General features: G+C 48.1%; 1 protein-coding gene across 1 annotated transcript in view; it reads left to right on the top strand.

Moving 5' to 3' along the window:
- pde8b (phosphodiesterase 8B) overlaps positions 1 to 23,341 on the top strand; it is a 440,027-nt gene that overhangs the window by 304,283 nt on the left and 112,403 nt on the right. The window contains exons 6-8 of the mRNA XM_085982537.1: positions 5,454 to 5,542; positions 13,147 to 13,225; positions 16,642 to 16,782. Coding sequence (XP_085838663.1) covers positions 5,454 to 5,542; positions 13,147 to 13,225; positions 16,642 to 16,782 — 309 coding nt within the window. The remainder of the gene's footprint in view (positions 1 to 5,453; positions 5,543 to 13,146; positions 13,226 to 16,641; positions 16,783 to 23,341) is intronic.

Here is a 23,341-nt window from a genome sequence, read left to right as displayed (position 1 = left end):
TTTCAAAAACGTTGTAAAGCGCTTTAGGATGTCCCGAAGTCATAAACGACACTGCATAAATGCAAGTTCGTTCTTTCTTTTAATTGACATCAGGTTGCTAATTTAATTCACCCAGGGAAGCAGTGCAAAAAAGAGATGCAAAGCTGAACCCCAGTACCAAAGGATTGAGTTAGGAACAAAAACTGGAGAAACTTGGGCTCCTTGGTCTTGAAAGTAGGTGACTGAAAGAGGCCCTTATAGAAATATACAAGATATTAGATTGGAGATTTAAGAGATGTTCAAAATTATGAGGGGTTTTGATAGAGCAGATAAGGAGAAACTGTTTCCACTGGCAGGAGGGTTGGTAACCAGAGGACACAGATTTAAGATAATTGGCAAAAATGCTAGGGGGGAGATGAGAAATGTTTTATGCAGCGTGTTATGATCTGCAATGCACTGCCTTAAAGGGTGGGAGAAACAGATTCAGTAGTAACTTTCAAAGGGGAATTGGATTATATACTGTAGACTGTTCTTTTTAGATTAGGGTTCAGGCATGCTGGGGCAGGATAGAGAGACCCTTACTCTGCATCTGGCCCATGCAATACCAGACCCGGGACTGTTTCTTGCTGGCACTGAGTGAAAAAGTGCAGAAATGTGGATTTCCCATTATTGACATCCCTCATTCTCATGAACACAATATTCAAGAAAAATGTATTAAAACATTTTAAAGTTTTTTTGGTTAACTTTACCTATAGTAAAGTCAAGGGGCTCAAATTTCACAGGGCCGTGGAGGCGGGAATGGAGGTGTGTGGGGTGTTAAAATTGCAAAATGTGGCGGGCAGGCCCAACCCTGCCTCCATCCCGCCTCCAAGCAATTTTCAAGAAATCGTGTCTACTGCTCCCGTCTCCGTCCCGCCTCCAAGAGGCGGGATAGGCCCTTAAGGCCCTTAACAAGCAATAAATTGCCTCTATTATCCCATTTTGAAAGGCCTTGGTGATTTTAACCCTTTTCCGACATGAAGCATGCCTGCTCTGAAACACGACGGTGAAACCTGGCGGGAGCACAATTGGACTGCTGACTATTAGCTGCAGCTCCACCATTAAATAGCATATTTGATCAGCCATCATTTGCAGGTGACAGGACTTTGTTGTCTCAGGTCTGGGGGAACTTTTAGAAGGCATAACCACAGCTGTGGAAGTTTGGAGCCTGACACCCATCTCCAGTGTGACCTCCTGGGAAACCCCTCTCGTCACCTTCACTGAGCGCTTCCTCAACTGAGGCATATACCAAGTAATCCTAAGCCCTCAATGTGGAAGTCCCATTAGCGAAATGACACACGCCACAACTGCAGCAGTAGCCATCAGATTTTTTATTTACAGTAACCATCTGATGGCTTTTTAATATTAAACATCAAATTTCACCCAAGTGACTACCCTTGTGACTATTTGTGCAGTATCTTTCTCTTACGCGTGCTCCTACGTGGTGCTTCCACTGTGGCTTCAGCAGATGTGGAGGCCCCTTACTCACTTTCTTGCTGCTCCTGTCTCAACACATTTGGCGGGCGTCCTCTGGGGTTGCGAACCTGTGAGGGCTCGCCAACAGTCCGCTGCTCCTGCGGCTGTGCAGGGGTTGAGACGCCAATCTCAGTTGGGTGTGGACTCTGGTGGGGCTCTGACCGAGGGCTCTGCTGTGGCATGGAAGTGTGAGCGCTTGGAGAGGAGCACCTACTTCCTTGATGTCTGCCACCAACTTCCCTCTCATGGGTCAGGTCCCCCTCAGCGCTTGCAAGTGGCTTGAGAGCACCTTGCTGCACATCAGGAGGGCCATGGGGACCCGTATCTGCACTGGCAGTCCTACTCAGAAGGACTTCCATGAAGGTCTGGTTTCTCTGTTCAATAGATGACCATTGCTCCTCCAGAGATTTCATTCTATTCAGAACACTCACCATGTTTTCTGCACTCTGGCGACTTATCACCTCCATGGAGGTTGCCATCCTTTCCACGGTGATGCGTTCATACGTCAATGACTCCACAAAGGCTCTGCTCATGTTCGCAATGGACTCCTCCATTCATTCCACACTCGCAGTGACCCTGGAGACAAAGCCTGCCAGAGACTCCTGCATCTGTTCCTGGAGTTCCAGCACCGCTGATCTTGTGGATGGACCCAGAGGCAGAGGGTCGACATGCAGCTGAGCCAGGCTGGCAGAGTCCTGCGTCCTCCAACTAGGACTCTCCACTGCTGTCCCTGTCTGCACAATCTGCTGATGCTCACTTGTGAGCTGTGATACACCAGGTGACAACACTGCACTATCTTGCGAAGGTACCACCGAGGTGTGAGTGTCTGCACTGGTGCTGGGTGCGCTGAATTCTGCTGATGCTGCGCCCTCAGAGGTTGCAGCTTCCTCTGAGGAGTCTGGATGCTCAGGCTCTTCTTCCTGGCTAGTGGGGATGGGTGCTTGCGATGGTCCTGTGGGGGAGTAAAGGAAAGAGTCAGTATGTGATGCCAAGGTTACATGCACATTGCATATTGCAGATGATCATAAGTCCATCTGTTAGAGCTTCAGAATCATTATCAGCGACTCATGCAATGTCAATGAGAGAGATGGAAAACTATTCTGTTACCAGCTTTCTCTGATGCACCCGTCTGTCCGTCCCCCACTTGCGCCTCGTCCTCCACTCACATGATCTCCAGGATCGCCTCCTCCCAGGGGGTGAACTGGGCTACTGAGGGTGGCCCTCCTCCTGTCCTCGCTCTTTCCCTCTTATTGTGAGCTCTCTTTTCCTGCAATGAGGGAGACAAGTGGAGTTTGAGTGAGAATGAAGGAGTGAGTGTAGAGAATCCATAGCATAGATGCTTAGAAGGAGACAAAGATGGAGTGAGGTGGCAAGACCAAGGGCCCTCCCTGTGTTTTGTAAGTTGTTTTCATAGCATCACAGTGATAGGGAGTGTGAGGGCTGCATAGTCGAATAGTTAGGTGAATGTGACCATAGAGAGAGAGGGAATGGTTAAGGGTGCATGGATGTCAGTGTCAAGTGGGATGGGGAGGAAGAGATTGCTAAAGCTGAGTGCTGGTGAGGAGAGGCAATGGGGGTCAGATTGAGGGTGATGGGAAAGTCATACTCACTTTTCCAGTGCGCAGAAGGTCATGAAACCTCTTCCTGCACTGAAGCCAGGTTATTGACAAAGAGTTGACCTCCTGGGCCACCTGGATCCACACAGCCTTGGTCTGCTGGGGAGGCTTCTTCCTCCCTGAAGAAGGGAAGAGCACCTCTTTATTGGCTCTTGCTCCCTCCACTAAAGCTTGCAGGGCAATGTCATCAAACCTGGGAGCAGACCTAGGTCCCTCGCTGGTCATTCTGCCTCCAGGTCCCTCTAACATGAAAGGCCAAAAGGTTGGCAGTCTGCAGAAGACGCAAGGCTTGTTGCAGACCTTAAATGCAGCAGCAATGATGACGTCATCGGAGGCAAGTTTCAGACTTAAAAAACTAATTGGGCCATGGGCTCCCACACGCTGGAACTCAATTGCCCAATTATGTGAAAATCGCATCATTTTCCCACATCGATTTAGAATCGGGTGGCTGACACGAAAAGCGGATTACACGACCCCAGCCCGCCCCAGTAACAAAATTGAGCCTAAGGTGTTCAACAATCTTGACGATTTACATCTTTTTTTCTGACAGCCCATGTAGGGTATTATTAAATTTATGGAAACAATAATGGTATTTCTCAAAAAAAATGGGTAATTTCCTAGTAGTTACACAATAGAGCTTACTGCTCACTGAAAGTAGTCGTTGTCGCCCCTTCAATTTTCTTCCTCTCCTCTCCTGAAAATACTAATTCATGCTGGGATATGTTTCCAGCCACCTTCCGATACCTTATCCAAGCTCTTCACGAAGGCTAATTTATCATTGTGTCACACCCAATCCTGTACCCACCTAAAATCCGCACATGTGCACTTTCTAGCAGCAGTCACTGGACAGGGATCCAATGCAGGAACCCTGGCTGAATTTTCCCACAGCTTTGAAATCTTTTTTAAAGAAATTTATCGTAGAATCATAGAAATTTATGGCACAGAAAGAGGCCATTCGGCCCATCATGTCTGTGCCTGGTGCTGATCTATCATTCTCTATGTGGTGTGTATATAACAACATACATACCACATGGTTGAGTAAAGTGTGTTTAAAATAATTACCAGTATTCGTGTCTGGGTTGAAACGTGAGCAGTGATTTTTGTAATGCTGTGAATACGGACAAGCTCCCACTCAATAAATCACTTTAACTGCTGATTGCCTATTGACTGTTACAATATATAATGAAATTAATTGATATAGTCTGTCTTTATTATTAAGGAACTCACTTGTGTTTAATGATATGTCAATGTAAATCACCCTGCTGTTGGGTTTCCAGTGTTTATTGGAATTTCTGTCTCTCTATTCATTAGAATGTCTACACTCTGTAGATAGAAGGTTTGGTCAGTATTTGTCTAAAATAATTGAGCTATTCAAACTAAATCCAAACAAAACCGGCCCCTGTTCCTTCAAGCAATCCTTGGGTCAGTTGCAGCCTGACAACTGTCTGGCCGGTTCCGGCCTTGTTCAGATTCATTTTATATTGTCTTGGGGGTCACTCGGTACAGTGCCATTATGCTACCCTGCTGTTATTAAAACTGATAAATTGAGACCATTGCCTGTTAGAGACAAATGGGATTGAAATCCTCATAAGTGCAGTAGAGTGGATATGCCATTCCACTGCTGACCTCCACCCTTGATCTCACTGGAGTATTGGGAGTCAGATTGGTTTCTTCTGATAAAAACATTTCGACAGGCACCTGCTGAGAGGTCGGGGGCAGAGGGCTGAATGCCTGCACAGAGGTGGCTATGGCAGCTTCTCCGCCCTCCCCCCCCCCCCCTCATTCCACCAAAATAGTGCAGCTATGATTGTGACCAGCCCCCCCCGCCCCCTTGTAAGAGGATCAATCCAAAAGTTTGGCACAGCCATTTCCAGAGTCTTCCAGGTCATGACCCCAGCGTGTCCCATCTCAAGAGCCCTTGTCTGAGCCACAGCCTCTTTCCACCACCCAAAAATGTTCTGATGTTTCTACATGCCTTACCTGTACCGTCCCCCCACCCCACCCTTCCTATCCCCGCATTAACAGTCAAGTCCAACATCTCTCCTACTCCTGTCTCCCTCCAATAAACTACTTCCGCCTTCGACCTCACCATCTCCAATGCTGCATGTCCTCCCTCTGCCAATAATGTTGATGGCGCCGTCCTCCATTAGAGTGAGAATTTGCAATGTGCCTCCAACCCCACTGGTTCTTGCAGTCTCCCTTCTGTTGTACGCCAGCTTGTCCTGCAAGAAGAATGGGAGCGGATTAGTCTTTCCCCTGTAAAAGGGCCACGTGAGGCATTTACAAGTTCTACTTCAGATTTCTAAATACCTGCCTTTAATCTTGTTTTCTCCTTACCCATAGCGGTACATAGAGAACCCCAATACAACTGCGTGCTACAATGAACTGATTCAGTTAGAGCATGGAGAGGTGCGGTCACAATTCAAACTGCGGTACGTCTTTTACTAATTAGCTGCATTTTACAGATGCCACTAATGGAGGGAAGTATTCAGGGCACTGCATTAAAAAAAGTCACCAGACCCAGATGATATGCATCCTAGAATACTGAAGAAGGTTGGGGAAGAAATAGATAGCAGAAGCCCGAGTCATAATTTTCCAATTACCTTTAGATGCAAGAATGATGCTGAAGGACTGGACAGTGACAAACATTACATCCCTATTCAAGAAAGGAGAGAAGGATAAACTAGCAAATGATAGACCAATTAATCTTATCTTGGTTGTGGGTAAATTTCTAGAGCTCATTATATGGGATGAAATGAATGAACACTTAAAAAACTTAAGCTATTCAGGAACAGTCAGCTTGGATTTATAAATAGCAGGCTGTCCTTCACTAATTCAGTTGAATATTTTTGAAGAATGTATGTGATGGAATTCAGAAGGAGTTTCATAAAGTGGCACATAAGAGATTTGAAGGCACGTGGTATTAAATGAAAGATAGCTGCATGGATAGAGAGATAGTGATGGCTCAGAAACCAAAGAGTAGGTGTAATTTTATCTTGGTGTGATGTGAGCAATGGTGTGCCCTCAGGATCTTTTGTTTACCATTTTTGGAAATAATTTTGGGATGTCAGTCTGATACCTGGGATGGCAGGAATGACGTATAAGGAGAGATTGGGTCGATTAAGGTTATATTCACTAGAGTTTAGAAGAATGAGAGGGTATCTCATTGAAACATAAAATTCTAACAGGACCAGACAGACTAGATGCAGGAGGGATGTTCCCGATGGCGGGGGAGTCCAGAACCAGGGGCCACAGTCTAAGGATAAGGGGTAAGCCATTTAGGACTGAGATGAAGAGGAATTTCTTCACCCAGAGAGTGGTGAACCTGTGGAATTCTCTACCACACAAGGCAGTTGAGGCCAATTCATTAAATATATTCAAGAAGGAGTTAGATATATTTCTTAAAGCTAAAGAGATCAAGGGATATAGGGAGAAGGCAGGGACAGGGTACTGAATTTGGATGATCAGCCATGATCTCATTAAATGGCGGAACAGGCTCGAGGAGCCGAATGGCCTACTCCTGCTCCTATCTTCTATGTTAGCATTAAGAATCAACCACATAGTGTAGACTACAGTCAAATGTAAGTATGTGGGGGTGGGGTGGGGAGAGGGGTTTTTAGGATCCCCTTGAAGATATTAATGAACCAGTTGAGTTTTTCACAACAATCCAGCAGCTTCCACAGTAATTTTTTGGATGCCAACCGACAAAATACAGATTTATTGAATTAAATGTCATGACTTGCCATGGCGGGATGGAAACTCGTAACCTCTTGGGTCCTAGTCTAGTACCATAATCACTACACTACCTCAATTTGACCATTGGCGCAGAAAAATTATATCAATTGGTATCTTTACTCTCTGGAGGTTGGAAGAATGAGAGCTGATCTCATTGAAACATATAAGATTCTGAAGAGGATTGACAAGGTAGATGCTGAGAGGTTGTTTCCCCTGGCTGGAGAGTCTAGAACTAAGGGGCATTGTCTCAGGATAAGGGGTCGGCCATTTAAGACTGAGATGAGGAAGAATTTCTTCATGCTGAGGGTTGTGAATCTTTGGAATACTCTACCCCAGAGGGGTAGATGCTCAGTTGTTGAGTCTATTCAAGGATAGATAGATTTTTGGACTCTAGGGGAATCGAGGGATATGGGGATCAGGCAGGGAAAGTGAAGTTGAGGTCGAAGATCTACCATGATCTTATTGAATGGCGAAGCAGGCTCGAGGGGCCGTATGGCCTACTCCTGCTCCTATTTCTTATGTTCAAAGTTTACTTATGATACCAAATTGAGGGGATGACAAACCATGAGGAAGAACACAGGAGAACAAAGACAGGTCAGTGGAATTAGCAGGTAGGTGGCAGTGGCAATTCAATGCAGAGAAATGTGAAATAGTATATTTTGGGGAAAATAAGGGACAGGAAGTACACTCTAAATGGTAAGGCCTAGAAATTCAGTTGCGTTCGCCAGCCGTTAACGCCATAAGAGGGGTAGATTTCCAGCGCTAGGCACTTAGCGCCCGGGCGCAGGCCGGTCTGCGCCAATGCCCAACTTCAGTTGACATTTAGCGCCGGCTTTGCGCCCGCTCAGCTGCGCGCGCAGCTTATGACGTCATTTCGTCGTGCAACGCTGTTTGTGCACCCCAAACCGGAAATTCAGTGGCGCCCGCCCAATGTGGGCGTGGCGCTGTTAAGAACTGTGAAGTGGAACGCAGCAGAGGCCCTGCGGGCCTCGGGGAGCGCTAATTAAAGGGCACTTACACTGAACTATAAAGGCCAGCCATTTTGCTGCAATGACTTTAGTGCCTTGGATTTCTGGACAGAGACCAAGGAACAGACCTTACTGATTTGGGACAACATAGGAGAGGTATTTTTGGCTTCTGGCCAGAGCTTGGAAATTTGACTCTTTGTGATTTCACTGTTTGCAAGTTTATTATGGGGGCTGCATGGGGTTCCAACCCTCAGTTCCAGCATTATGTGCGAAGGGCTTGCAGACGCTGTGTGAGAGGGCCAGCCATGCCTAGACGCAGAGGGGCCATCAGGCGTCGGCAACGTAGGCCTTACCCACTCAGGGAATACCGGCAGCAGGTGTCCTATCTCACCATGACTGCCGCGCATTGTGTTAAGAGGCTGCACTTCAGAAGGGAGGTGGTTGCAGAGATCTGCCAGCTGCTTCACAGAGATCTGCGTCCACAGCTGATGTGCAGGACGTCTCTGTCGGTGGAAGTGAAGGTCACGGTGGCTCTGAACTTTTATGCAAGCGGCTCCTTCCAAGCCGCTGCTGGGGACATAGCGAACATCTCCCAGTTCGCCGTGCATCGCTGCATCCGGCAGGTCACCGATGCCCTTTTCGCAAGGAGACACCAATTCATCTCCTTCCCCATGACCCTAGAGAGGCAGGAGCAGCGTGCAGTCGGATTTGCGAGAATCGCCGACTTCCCCATGGTGCAGGGCGCCATTGACTGCACGCATGTGGCTATGCGGGCACCTATCGACAATGCCGAGGATTACCGCAACCGGAAGGGCTACCATTCCCTCAATGTACAGTTGGTGTGTGACCACAGGCAGCGCATCCTAGCTGTCAATGCCCGCTTTCCAGGAAGCAGCCACGATGCATTTATCCTGCGCCAGACTACTGTGGCTGACATGTTCGAGGCACAGCCTCCACCAAGGGGATGGCTTATTGGGGACAAGGGCTACCCTTTCTGCACATGGCTCATGACCCCGCTCCGCGCGCCCAGGACCCCTGCGGAGGAGGCATACAACAAAAGCCATCAAGCCACAAGGAACATCATAGAGCAAACGATTGGCGTCCTGAAGCAACGGTTCCGCTGCCTGGATCGATCCGGCGGATCTCTACAGTATTCGCCGGATAGAGTCTCCCAGTTCATCGTCGTTTGCTGCATGCTGCACAACCTGGCTATCCGCAGGACTCAGGCACTGCCACCTCACGTTGGGCCACCACCTCAGGAGGACGAGCAGGAGGACCATGAGGAGGAGGAGTACCAGCCCAGAAGGGAGCCACAAGGTCCAAGGGCCGTCCGCCGGCGGCTTATTGAACGACACTTCTAGGCCCCCTGTCAGGGAATGGCTTGTGGCAATGAACGCACCTGAATGCAGCCGCTCCGCAAGCCCTCAGCCGGTTAACGCAACAACCACTTGAAACATGACACCTGGACAAGCTGAATAAATAAAAAGCTTTATTTAACAAACTCAGGGCCCTTCCCACATGAAACACAAAAACAGACAAGACCCCCAAAAAACAGTGAAAAACATATCTCACTCCCAAAACCTGGGGAGGAATAACAAAACTTGTCAATCCAATTGGCCTTCATCTTCGGCCTTTCCAAAATAAGCCCCCCCCCTCCAGAACACAAACACCCCCATATAAAAAAAACAGTTGCCGACACCCTCTACTTGGTGTGCCGAGAGGGCGAGTCCTTGTGCAGGCTTCTCCGGCCCCTGCCCGACCTGTTGCTCCGCCTCAACCTGGGCCCTGTGGGTGTTGGAAGGCTGGGGGAAGGCTCCCGAGGGCCACAATGCGTAACGGCAGATGCCCTTGGGGGTCGGCCTAGACGAGGTCCGGCCCTGGAGGGTCCGGCTGCTGACTGCTGCAGCTGTGGCTGGGCAGCATCAGTCTCTGCAGCAGCTCGTCGCACCTTGGCTGGGGGAGTGGCAGTGGCGGCTGCAGCAATGGGGGCAAGCTGGCTGATGCCAGGCGCTCGCTGGTCGCCAGAGACACTGGCACTCGGCCGGGCTGGCACTGCAGCAAGCGCAGCAATCTGGTGGAGGCCAGACCGCTGTGCTGCAGCAGGGCGGCGGGTGCCCTGTCGATGCTTTCGTGACACAGCGAGTGTGGCAGAAGTGAGTGCCCGAACTGCCCTGTTCTGTGCCCGCATCAGATCAGCCAGTGTCTGCACGGCACCACTCATGAACTCGCGACTCGCGTCCTGTGCTGCCGCGAGTTGGTCGACACCCCTGGCCTGTGCTGCCGCGAGTTGGTCGACACCCCTGGCCTGTGAGTCCCCGAAAGCGGCCACACTATGAGCCAGGGACTCAATGGCCTGAGGCAACTGTCCCACAACCCCCATGAACTCGTTGTGGCGCCGCTCGGAGGCCGCGGACATTTCATCAAGGAGGCGCACCTCCTGGGCGAGGACCGTCTCCGGACTGGAGGGCGGACTCTCCATCTGGGGAGAAGGCCGCCGAGCTGCCCGACCCTTCCCGCGTGCCTGGACGCCACTGGGCCTAGCAACTGCCCTCCCCTGCAACACTTCCCCCCTCTGGGGAGAAGGCCGCCGAGCTGCCCGACCCTTCCCGCGTGCCTGGACGCCACTGGGCCCAGCAACTGCCCTCCCCTGCAACACTTTCCCCCCTCTGGGGAGAAGGCAGCCATGCTGCCCGACCCTTCCCGCCTGCCTGGACGCCACTGGGCCCAGGAGCTGCACCCCCCTGCAACACTTCCCCCTGGCTCTCCTCCAGGCAAGACGTGTCCCCTCCATTGCTATCCCCTGGCGCGGATGAGGGTTCCCCCGATGTGCCGCCTTCCTCTTGGTCCTCGTCGTCCTCCTCTTCCGAGGGACTGGCACTCTCAGCTTCATGGACCTCCTCCTCACCAGCTGAAAGCAGGAAGGCACAAGAGTAGCTTTAGAGTGAGGACAGGGCGTCAGCGAGGGAGGCATGAGTGGTGGCATTATGCGCATTGGTCGGACAGTGGCAAAGGATGTAGATCTGAAGCGCAAGGGGAACGAGAGAGGTCCAAACGGTCATGTCCTTACCATTGGGGCCCAGCACAGGGTCAGCATCTCCAATAGCAACGGGGCCAACCACCTGGCCACGCATGAGTCGAGCCACGCGCTCCTCCAGGTCACTGAGCTCCTGGAACTGGCCACGGCCTCCCCCGGTGACATTCCGGCTCTTCATATTCTTGGCCAGCTTGGCCTGCAAGAGAAAGGACGGCCTCTAAGTACAGTGTGTTGCCCTGTTGTTGTCTGCACTGCCTCCCATGGTCGAATAGCATGGCCAGTGTGGTGCCCTGTTGTTGTGTGCACTGCCTCCCATGGTCGAATAGCATGGCCAGTGTGGTGCCCTGTTGTTGTGTGCGCAGCCTCCCATGGTCGAATAGCTTGGCCAGTGTGTAAAGTGCAGAAAGTGCTATTGATGATCATGCCAGTGCCATAGCTGCGGGAGGAGGGATGGCCATTAGGCCTTTGAGGTCCCTTTGCCCATAATGTGAGGTGCACATGCAAGGATGAGGAGGACACTGGAAAGGGTACTCACCCTGACCATCCGAGTGAGGTCGTTGTACTTCTTGCGGCATTGGTCCGCACTCCTGGGGACATCGCTGGTGGATGACACCCTGTGGGCGATTTCCCTCCAGGCTCTCCTGTACTGCCTCCTGGGAGCCTTCTTGCCACTGTCCAGGCACAAGATCTCTCTTCTCTTTTCAAAAGCCTTAAGCAGCACCCTCAAAGCATGCTCTGAGAAGCGCTGCGCTCGTTCACGGGCCTTCTGCATGGCTTCAGGCGCTATTTGGGTCCACCAGCAGTGTTCAGGCCTAGCTGCAGGGCTCCATTATCCAGGGCGTGGCAGCAGACAAAGTTGACCCTTCCCCCTTTAAGAGCTGGCCGGCGTCAGGGTGTCTGCTGTCAATCAAAACATGATCGCACCTGCGCTGCGCCCGGCCTCGGCGTTATCAGTCCGCACCGCCGGCTTAGCGCCTAAAGATAGGAGTGCAACGCCAGTTTCAGCGCTCGCCCAAACTCCTTGGCCAAATCTACTGAATTTCGGCGAAGTGGCCTACACTTTCCGGCGGGCGCTAACTTTAGTGCCCGCCCGACTTTAGCGCCCCAGAAGTGGCGCGACTGAATTTCTAGGCCTAAGACTCTTACAGGAATAGCGGGATCTAAGGGTTGGGATACATAGGGGGTGAATTTTGTGCAAGATATTGATTAGGCCACAGTTAGAGTATTACAGGAAGGATATTAAAGCCATGGAAAGGATACAGTGAAGATTCACTAGAATGATGCCAGGAATGAGAGGCTTTGATTATGTTCTTATGTTCAAAGTTAACTTTTGATACCAAACTGTGGGGCATGACAAACCGTGAGGAAGAATATAGGAGAACATAGACAAGTTAGTGGAATTAGCAGGTAGGTGGCAGAGGCAGTTCAACGCAGAGCAATGTGTAATAGTATATTTTGGGGAAAAGAAGTGACAGAAAGTATGCTTTAAATGGGAAGACTCTTACAGGAACAGCAAATTAGTGTTTTTTCACTGCTAGAGAAGTTAAGGAAGGATCTAATCAAGGTTTTCAAAATGATGAACAGTTTTGAGTGGGTAAATGCTGGTTGGCAAATCAGTAGCAAGAGGGCATAGAGTCAAGATTATCAGTAGAAGAATGAAGGGGAAGTTTGAAGAATTTTTTCACACAGAATTATTAGATTGTGGAATGCTTAACCACAAGTGGGTATTGAGGCAGAAACTATAACATCACTTAAAATGGAATTGGATAAATATTTGAATAGGAAGAATATAAAAGGACTCAGAGAAAGGACAGGGAAATGGGATTCAAGAAGACAGCTCTAGTTGAAGAGCTAGCACCAACACCGATACGATGAGCTGAATGGCCTCCAACTGTACTGTAGATTGATGATTCTAGGTGACATGAATCTTGTCATTCATGTGGAAATGACTTATGAAATGATACTGGGCGGCCTGCTGGTGGCGCTGATCAGGGAGAGTATTAATACTCGGGCATGGGCCCAGCTTGCTCAGGACATTCTTTAACAGGAACTAGTGAAGGATACAACTAGATCTCCATGTTAAAAAACAGTTGTTTAATACTCAGACTAAGTGCCTAGTAGTTTTCTTACGTCACTAAGCAATAAGGTAAAGAATCTGAATCTGTTTGAACTTATTTGCTGCTGGATACTATTGGGATTTTATGCCTGCACTCTTAATAAAAGTCATTTTAAGTAGATCTTTTCTAATACAAATGCATGTATTACTCAAATATTTACATTACTCTGATCATTTTCCCAGGGCGTGCAGCTCCATATTCACAGCCCTAGAGCACTGCCAGGAGGCCATAGAAATTACAAATGAGGACCATGTTATTCAGGTAACCTAACATCACCATTTAGTTTCAGCTTATGTATAAATGATTAGTTTATACGAGTTAACTTTCACATTAACATTTTTCTATTCTGGAATTTATTTCTTGCAAAGCTCATGCAGTTCTTCATCGAAACAAAGGATCAGAAAAGCGTCTGCAGTCCACCTGGCCAATTCCAGAAACTAAAGGGCCCGCCGCTTGATGGAAACCCCAGGATTTACCCTCCGATGTACTGCTCTCCTCCCGCAGGCTTCAATTTTTAGCCTGCCCCAGCAAGGTCCTTCTTTAAATATGCAGATCCCGGGTTCCGATTTGGGTGGTGCAGTCAACAAGGGATTTGAAATCCTTTTAGACTTTCATGACAAGACATCACTGATAGTAGAAATGTAAGAGGGGATCTGCGACTGTTTCCAACGTCTGTAGTCAGGGCAGTTATGTGTCTCACCTTCATACTCCACTTAACCCTTTCTCATCTTTGGTTTAGAGAGATCTTAAGAATTATAAGTTATATGTTTCACTTCTTTCATCGGTAGCTGTCATTTCTTTGTTGCTATTAGATTATTGCCATGTATCCTGGCTACATCTACTAACAAGAGGTCTGAAGTAATGAGATTTTATTCTGGTCTGTATTCCATGGCTTACCTGACAGTAACAGTACAAACTTCAGACTGGGTGGTGCAGTCACTTAGAACACTGTAACCTGGGATCTCCAGGATCTGAGTTTGAATCAAGCCAAACTAATACGATGAAAGTCTCTTCTGCTGGCTGTAAGTGTCATAAGTTTGGTCACCTTAGACAATCTCAACCCAATTTCTAGTAGGTGGAGGTCCAAAAACAAAAAACGGTCCCAAAAATAGAAAATTGCGTCTAAATTGTCAAAAGGAAGGTCGCACAGAAAGCTACTATGTGATGTACAGCAGTTCATACAAAAGTAGCAATGGTCCCCTTCTGAGGCTGGGCAAAGTCGTATTGTTGGAGCAGGAAAAGGGGGAGCTTTACTCTGCATCTAGCTTTTCTATAGCTCACTTTGGACTGCTTGATGGTGAGGCACTGATCTCCCTCAGCTTGATGAGCATAAACATTCAGTTGATAAAAAAAACTTTAAAGAAAGACTTTTTAAAAAAATTAACATTCTTGTCTCACATCAGCTCTGCTTTACCGAGCCTTATCAATCATCACACGCCATCCAGTCTCAGGATAATGCAGTACAAGATTGCCCAACTATTTGTGCGACAGATGTTGAGGGACTTGGAGGTTTGCAAATCAGTGTGGTTTTAGTATTTGTTTTCCCAGTGACTACATGTGAATGTATATTTATATGAATCATTCTCACCTTCCATCTGTTTGGGTGCAATGCAGGGAGCAGCGCATGGAACAGTCCTTGTAATATGATTACAATTCAGGGTTCCTGACGACAATACAATCGAGTCAAAGTCTGTGTTTTATTGCTATTTCTAAGTGTTTCTATATAACGGCATTTGCTTTTTCAATTTGATTCAGTGCAATTGGTAAATACCAGCCACTTGTAAAAGTAACGCAGTCCTTAGATTTATGTAGTGAAATCGAACAGCTATGAGATCTGTTTCCATAGCAACATTTTCATACTGACTTTACATGAAAATGATTAGAATCTGACAGTTATTTACCAGATTAAAAAATGTTTTCCAGTTATGTCTCCTTTTTCCCCTCCCTCTGAAGACACTGGATTTTTAACTCCGAGCCAGTTTTGGGCAGGTGCACAGCGGTGTGAGTTCGAAACTTACCCGCTGCTCCGGCAATGAGGCCCAGGGAGTATTTTGCCTCCCGAGCCTCATTTAAATCCCCCCAGCCATTCCGGCCGGGAAGTCGGTGGGAAGCGGCGGAAAATCACACCATCAGAAAGAGGGGAGTGAGTCCTCAGCAGTGGAGTCCTAAGCATTTCCCCGCCTCCACCCCGCAGTGACTTAGTGAGAAGATGTACCATGTGGCGTGGTATTTAGCCACACAAAAGTTCAATCCCCAGTTAACTGATTTAAGCCGTGGACAGCAGTGGGGCATTAGGACTGGCCTCATCGTTCCCAAACTGGGGAGGGCTCCTACTCCTGATGGCTACGCAGTGACCCTGCTGGCAAGGACACATTAGGCAAAGTCAGGATCAGCTTCAGTTGTGATGATGCCCTTGTGGTAGAATAGCCTGCCAAGACTCACTGTCCAGACTAACACATGAAGGTGGACTACTTGGACAAGGTGTCAAGGGGCTGCCACTGCCTATGGAACCATATACCAGTATGAGTCAATGGAGGTGATTTAAATCCTCCTTAAGTAACCCACCCAGATTACTTACCCGCCATGGAGCCGCAGGGAGCTGACTATTTGGGATTTTAACTTGCTTAACTGAGCAGGCGGCAAGGACACCCACCTAAAGCTGGCAGGGTCCTTTTTTACAAGTCCATGTCAGGTCCTGACGTCATCGGGCCCTGACTGGAATTTTAACTCGGAGGCCTGAGCGGGAAGTCGCTGTGAGTTTCCCACCAGGCCAACCGAGTGAGGAAGAGGATCTTGGGGCCAGAAGACGGCCAGAAAAGCTGTGCTTTTAAAACTTTTTTTTACTTTCCTTATGAGGCCAGGAGCAGTGGGAGCATAAGTTCCTAGATGCACCTGCCAAGACATCCGGTGCTGACCCCATCAAAGTTCATGGGGGCATGGGAGGCCTCTTCATTTGCCCATTGTCCAGTGTACCACCTTATTGGGGGCACATTTGTGGTGCCCGCTATTTCAGCAATGCTGGAAAGTCCAGAGGAGGTGGCCTGGCCTGGGAAGGTGAGTGATTTCAGATGTCTTCACCTGGAAACATTTCTTAGGTGCTGCTGCGTCACTTAAAAATGTTTTTATTTAATTTCTGGCAAAGCTTCAGGGGCCCAGCCCAGGTGGTCCACACATCTACCTCAGGTCAGCCATTAATTCTGGTCATTGTGCCAACCATACCTCATTGTCCCCATGAAGGCCGAGGGAGTAGGGAACTCCAACATTTTGAGTCCCTTGGCCCTGCCCTTCCTACATCGATGGCGATGTTGGGAGTGCGCAAAGGCTCCACCCCCAATAGGTCATCCCAAAAATGTTGAACTCAAAGGCGGGTTCTGGCATATCTAGGGCCTGGCCTAGTTTTTGCCTCTTCTAAAGACCTGCTGAAGTTACAGTGGGCATATGCCAGAATAGACATGGATTTTCAGGGCCTGTATAATTTGTTGTGCTAAGTTATTGATGAAAAAATTGCAATATTAGTGATTTTACTGGGAAAAATGGCCTTTGATAGTGACACACCATGAATGTAAATAACATGACTAGCTGCAAGTTCCTCTGGGTACTGCCTTTGTCAACACAAACAAAAAACTCAAGGGTATGTTTGACCAGAAAGTTAACCTCAGTCTTGATTTGCTTTGCAGTACGTGAATCCAGCATTTGAACGTATGATGGGTTATCATAAGGGGGAGCTAATTGGCAAAGAACTTACTGAACTACCCAAAAGTGATAAAAATAAAGCGGATCTTCTTGATACAATAAATACATGTATCAAGAAAGGAAATGTGAGTATTCCTTATAACTTTTCAAGTCTTTGATATATTTACCTCTTAAACATTGGTGTTTGTGGGATCTTGCTGTGCGCAAATTGGCTGCCATGTTTCCTACTTTATAACAGTGACTACACTTCAAAAGTACTTCACTGAATGTAAAGCGTTTTGGGACTTCCTGAGGCCATGAAAGGTGCTATATAAATGCAAGTCTTTCTTTCTTCCTTTCTTGAACTTGGTGATATGAACCATTCAAATTGACACACAGGTACTGGTAGAAATGTTGTAAACATTTGTGAGGAAGAGGGGAAGTCAACCCAATACACATTGAGCCAGAAAAAGATTGGATTTACCTCAACAAAGTTTGGCAAGGAGAATCTCACCCTTCCAATTCTATGCTGGCTATTTCTCATTAAGTTATCATCATGCTTCCCTAGCCTAGTCCTTGGAATTAATGTTCAGCCTACAGATTGGCTGCAGACCAAAGCACAGCTCCTGATTACCACTGAGCAGCATTTGGTTCAGTTTGCTCCATCTTCTTTACGCAGAGTAATGGATGCTGATTTGCTGCTCCCTGCCTCCCTCTAATTGGCTGGTTCACATGCCAACTGACAAGGCAGCGGTCTAAACTACCTGAGATTTCAGTTTGTTTTTGTATCCCTTTCAGTGCAGAAGCATATCTGAAGCTATTGGCTTAATCGCTCTGCTGTTTCTCCCACCAATTTTTCCAGCTGAAACCAGAAGCTACTCATTGGGTTAGTGGTAGAATGATAGGATCTTCTTCTCTTTCTTAGGCAGTCCCTCGGAACCGAGGATGACTTGCTTCCACACTAAAAATGATTTCGCAGGTGAATGATGAGTCCAATGCGGGACCTACCGTCTCTGTCACAGGTGGGGCAGACGGTGGTTGGAAGGGTGGGTGGGTAGGCTGCTTGGGTTGACGTGCACTCCTTCCGCTGAATGCGTTGGCTTCCGCTTGCTCCCGGTGAAGAGACTCGAGGTGTTCGGCGCCTTCCCGAATGCTTCTTCTCCACTTTGAGCGGTCTTGGGCCAGGGATTCCCAGGTGTCGGTGGGAATGTTGCACTTTTCAAGGAGGCTTTGAGGGTGTCCTTGAAACATTTCCTCTGCCCACCTGGGGCTCTCTTGCCATGTCGGAGCTTCGAGTAGTGCGCTTGTTTTGGGAGTCTTACAGCACAGAAGGCGGTCATTCAGCCCATCGTGCCTGTGCTGGCTCTTTGAAAGAGCTATCCAATTAGTCCCACTCCCCTGCCCTTTCCACATAGCCCTGCATTTTTTTTCCTCTTCAAGTATTTATCCGATTCCCTTTTGAAAGTTTTTTTTTTATTCATTCATGGGATGTGGGCGTCGCTGGCAAGGCCAGCATTTATTGTCCACCCCTAGTTGCCCTTGAGAAGGTGGTGGTGAGTCGCCTTCTTGAATCGCTGCAGTCCGTGTGGTGAGGGTACACCCACAGTGCAATTAGGGCGGGAGTTCCAGGGTTTTGACCCAGCGACGATGAAGGAACGGCGATATATTTCCCAAGTCAAGATGGTGTGTGACTTGGAGGGGAACTTGGAGGTGGTGGTGTTCCCAAGTTACTATTGAATCTGCTTTCACCTTTCGTTTTAGGCAGCACATTTCAGATCGTAACTCGCTGCGCAAAATGCATTTTCCTCTCTGGTTCTAGGTAAAAGTAGCATATATTGCATTCAATAGAACAAAATATAATTGAAATTACATTAAAAAGATAAATCTCAGTACCAAAATGATGGTTCAATTTCTGTGGGGCTAAAATGTCATTTCAAGGTACAGGATGAGCTTGTCTCAGTTGGTAACACTCCTGCTTCTGAGTCAACATGAAATGGGCTCAAACCTTCTTCAAATGCCACTTGATTCAAATTAGATTTTTTTAAGCAATAAATTCCCAATGTTCCATATTATTTATATTGCTTAATGCGAATTATTGGTTAATTTGAACTGTTTTGCGCAAACAAATAATTGGATTATCTGGAATCGGCTGTAGATAACCTAGACTGAGGGAGATCCTACCTGCCTCTTTTGGTGGTTTATGTTAAGAACCCAAAACACTTCGCAAAGGAGTAGGAAGATCACCTGGCCAACATTCTTTCCTCAACCAAAAGCATATTAATTGGCCATTCCTGTTATGCTGTTTGTCTTGATATATACACATGTTATCATTTTGTTTAAAAATTAACTTTTCTTGATACAATGAGTGCAGTAATTGCCACCAAGTCAATATGGTGAAAATTCTTATATTTTTCCAATAGCTCAGGGCTTTCTTTGTCCATTGCTCATTAATGTTTGCTGTTTAACAATTACTGTAGAAGCAAGGCCACTGGTTTAAATTTTTCACAGAAAAATGGACACAAAGAGGCTGCAAAGGGATATAGACAGGTTAAGTGAGTGGGCAATAAGGTGGAGTATAATGTGGGGAAATGTGAGGTTAATCACTTTGGTAGGTGTGGTGTATGTGCCTTTAAGAGCCCCAGGTGTGCGTAATGCCGGTAATTGCCACTTGGGCTATATAAGCCTGTGTATTGTGTATATCCTTTAGAACCCCCCCCCCCAGACTTGCTTAGTAAATACCTATGAACCAACTCCTGTCTTCAGTGTCTTTATCTACACACGGACACTACAGTAGGAAGAATAGAAAAACAATGGCCTAGAAATTCAGTAGCGCCCCATTTGGGGCGCCAGCCTCGCCAGGGCGCTAAAAGTAGCGCCCTGGAAGCATTCGAGGCCGCCCGCCGGAAATTCAGTTGGAGCGCCCCAAAGGGAAGCGTGGCGCTACTGGAGGCGCCCCGCATCCCTCTTGGGGCACTGCAACTGAATATCGTCACGCTACGTGCCGCAGCGCCACACACTGCGGTACGTCGCGCTGCGGTACTGCAGGCCTTCCTCCCCTACTTATAGGGGAGGGGCCTTGTTCACTGCGATCTGGGGCCCAGCTGGACCCCCGAGGATCGCGAGTGCCGGCAAAAGAGCCCGGCACCAAGGAGAAGTGCCGGGCTCTTGGAACGCAGCCGGGACTCCACGGGGGCGGGGTGGGGGGTTCAGGAGGCCGGGGGCGGGAGCGCAGAGAGGTGCTGGTAGGTGGCCAGCAACAAAAATGGCTGCCTCGCACCTCTCCTTTAATTTGCGCCTCCACCGCCGCAGGTAGGCCCCCCTGAACCGGTCGCACATAGCGTCCGGCGTTAAATCAGGGGGCGCATCTAAATATCGCGGCCGGGGCGTCAGCAGGGCGCTGCGCACACCGATGACGTCATTGGTAGCGGCGCAGCGCTAACGGCTTGCGCCACCACTAGCGTCCCGCTGAATTTAGCGGGAGGTGTGGCCAGTGGCTTGCTACCCACTTAGCACCCTCTTAAGGCGCTAATGGGTGGCACAACCCACTGAATTTCTAGGCCAATATTTTTTAAATGGTGAGAAACTTTCAAATGTTGGTGTTCAGAGAGATTTGTGTGTCCTCGTGCAAGAAACACAGAAAGCTAGCATGTAGGTACAGCAAGCAATAAGGAAGGCAAATGGCATGTTGGCCTCTATTGCAAGGGGGTTGGAGTAAGGAAGTCTTGCTACAATTGTACAGGGCCTTGGTGAGACCACACCTGGAGTAGTGTGCACAGTTTTGGTCTCCTTATCTAAGGAAGGATATACTTGCCTTGGAGGTGGTGCAACGAAGGTTCACTAGATTGATTCCTGGGACGAGAGGGCTGTCCTATGATGAGAGATTGTGTAGAATGGGCCTATACTCTCTGGAGTTTGGAAGAATGAGAGGTGATCTCATTGAAACATACAAGATTCTGAAGGGGATTGACAGGGTAGATGCTGAGAGATTGTTTGCTGGAGAGTCTAGAACTAGGGGACATAGTCTCGGGATAAGGGTTCGGCCTTTTAAGACTGAGATGAGGAGGAATTTCTTCACCCAGAGGGTTCTGAATCTTTGGAATTCTCTGCCCAAAGGGCTGTGGATACTAAGTCATTGAGTATATTCAAGGCTGAGATAGATAGATTTTTGGACCCTACGGGAATCAAAGGATATGGAGATTGGACAGGGAAAGTGCAGTTGAGGTCGAAGATCAGCCATGATCTTACTGAATGGCGGAGCAGGCTCGAGGGGCCATATGGTTCTCAGCATCACCTCCATGACTTTGGCCTCTCCCTAGCTGCCATCTCAAGCTGAGCCAGGAAGTGCAGAACCTTGGCAACCTGTTCAACCCCAGCTCAGCTTCCTCCCTCTCAAAACCACCTTCCACCTTCCAGTATTGTCTACCTGCATCACACTTCTCCCTTCTGCTACCAAAACCATGGTCCATGCATTCATTAGCTCAAGGCTTGACTTCTTCAGTGCCTCCTACCTGGCGTCCCTGCATCAACCCTCCACAAGCTTCAGGATGTCCTAAATGCCGTGACCAACATCCTCACTCACACTTCCCATACCTTGGCATCTTGAGTTCAAAGTTCTTCAAATTCTTTTCAAATCCCTCCATGACCTCACCCCTACCTACTTTAGTGACCTCCTCCTGCTTTAGTTCTCTGTATGCACCCTCCACTCCTCTAACACCAGACCTCCACTGAACCCTCACTTCCTCTGCCCCATCATTGCTGGCAACTCATCCACTACATTCCTACGTTCTAGACCCCTCTATCTAGTCCTGTCCACCTTGCCGCCTCTCTCCCTGTTTTCAAAGCCTCTGCAATCTTTTGGGACCTTTCCTCATCTCCCCATCTCTCTTACCCTTCATCATGCGGGATGTCAACCTTATCCTTTTTCTGATTATTGTAAAGCATTCTGAGATATCTTCCTGCATCTGAGAAACACTCTGTTTTGGTTGTCACTGTAAATCAGTGGTCCTATTCATAAGTGCTAATCTCAATGCAATCCCTTTTTCCTGTATATTTAGCGAGTTAAGGGTTTCGCTTTTCCAGTTAAAAAAAAAATTATTGTACGCCAAATATGATTTGAAATGGCATCATCATTACCGATTCAGAAAGCAGTGAATGGGCTTTAGAAAGTAAAATTGATTTCATAAGTGCCATCACCAGCAGCATTCTAGAGAGAACAAATTGGCTTAGAGCCCAGCAGGAGCCACATGTTCAGTTAAATTTATAGCACTGTCTGTGATGACACCTTCAAATCTGTTAGTAATTTTGTTAATTCTGATTTTCATTCTTGTATTTGATATTTTTAAGATTAGAGAGTATCCATGTCATAAGTAATTCTTCAGTCCCTGTTCCTAGTGTGCAACCATTATTGTGAGCATGAGTGGTGTCACAAATACCCAGGCCCTACAATTTCACAGGGGTCTCCCGGTCTCCTGCTGTAAGTCCAGCAGCAAACCAGCCAGGGAAATGGCATAAATGGCTGAAACTGGCTATTTGTGCCAATCCCCACTGGGTTTCCACCAGTCTATTGCCAGAGTTATGGATGGAGACAGGGAGATCCCCTGTGAAATTTCAGGGCCTAGCTTTTCACCTGAGAGAATAGAGAGAAAGAACTTGCATTTATATAGCACCTTTCACAGCCGCAGGACGTCCCTAAGCGCTTTACAGCCAATGAAGTACTTCCGATGTGTAGTCACTGTTGTAATGTACGAAATGTGACAGCCAATTTGTGCACAGCAAGCTCCCACAAACGGCAAAGAGATAATGACCAAATAGTCTGTTTTAGTGATGTTGGTTGAGGGACACTGGGAGAACTCTTCGAAATAGTGCCATGGGATCTTTTACGTCCACCTGAGAGGGCAGACAGGACCTCGGTTAAACGTCTCATCTGAATTATTACAGAACTGATTATTACAGTGCAGAAATAGTATATTCCTCAAAGGGATGTTTAAAGCCTTCCACAAACTACCTGCCAGAAACAAACGTTTATGTTGTAGCATGGAGAGTGACAGAAGCCCCAATTTTAAGTCAGGTCAGGAATCGGGCTGAGGGGGGGCAAAGCGGCCCCACGGAGCGTGAGGCCAGGGAGATTTTAACTGCAGGGTCTCACTTTTATACCCCGACACTGATCTCCGCCCGAAGCCGGTGAAGATGACGTAAATGCCCGAGGGCAGGAGTGGAAAGTCATGGGGGTGTCAGACAAGGACCCATGGAAACAGTCCCCAGCAAGGAAAGTGAGTAAGGGGGAGATCGGTAAAATTTGCAATCGGGGCGGGGGAGGTCCAAGGTATACTTATGGGGCCAGGAGGACCACAAGGAACTTTTACAAAGTGGAAAAACAACACTTATCTGGGCCTCCTGTGGCCACAATCCTGCCTGCAATCAGCTTTCGCTAGCAAATCCGAGACGGTGTGGCCCTTGTCAGCTCGCAGTTAACATGGCATGCGTGTCCCAATGACATCATCAGCACGCATCTCTGCCTTTTTAATTAGTTCCACCCCTCCTCTGGAGAAGGTGGCCTTCCTGTGCCTGATTGCAGGTATGTTAAAATGTTGGGGTGGTGGGAACACATCGGGAATGCAGTGCAAACTCCCCATCCCCGGCATTTGAATTCCCCGCCTGCACTCTTCCTGCTGGGAGGGGGGCGGGGGGTGAGTTAAAATACCCCCT

This window comes from Somniosus microcephalus, chromosome 1 (genome assembly GCF_052327205.1).
Source record: "Somniosus microcephalus isolate GS21.2 chromosome 1, FLI_Smic_1.0, whole genome shotgun sequence".
NCBI classification, from domain to species: Eukaryota; Metazoa; Chordata; class Chondrichthyes; order Squaliformes; family Somniosidae; genus Somniosus; species Somniosus microcephalus.
Note: the sequence above shows the minus strand (reverse complement) of the source record. Positions and strands in the feature narration are given on the sequence as shown.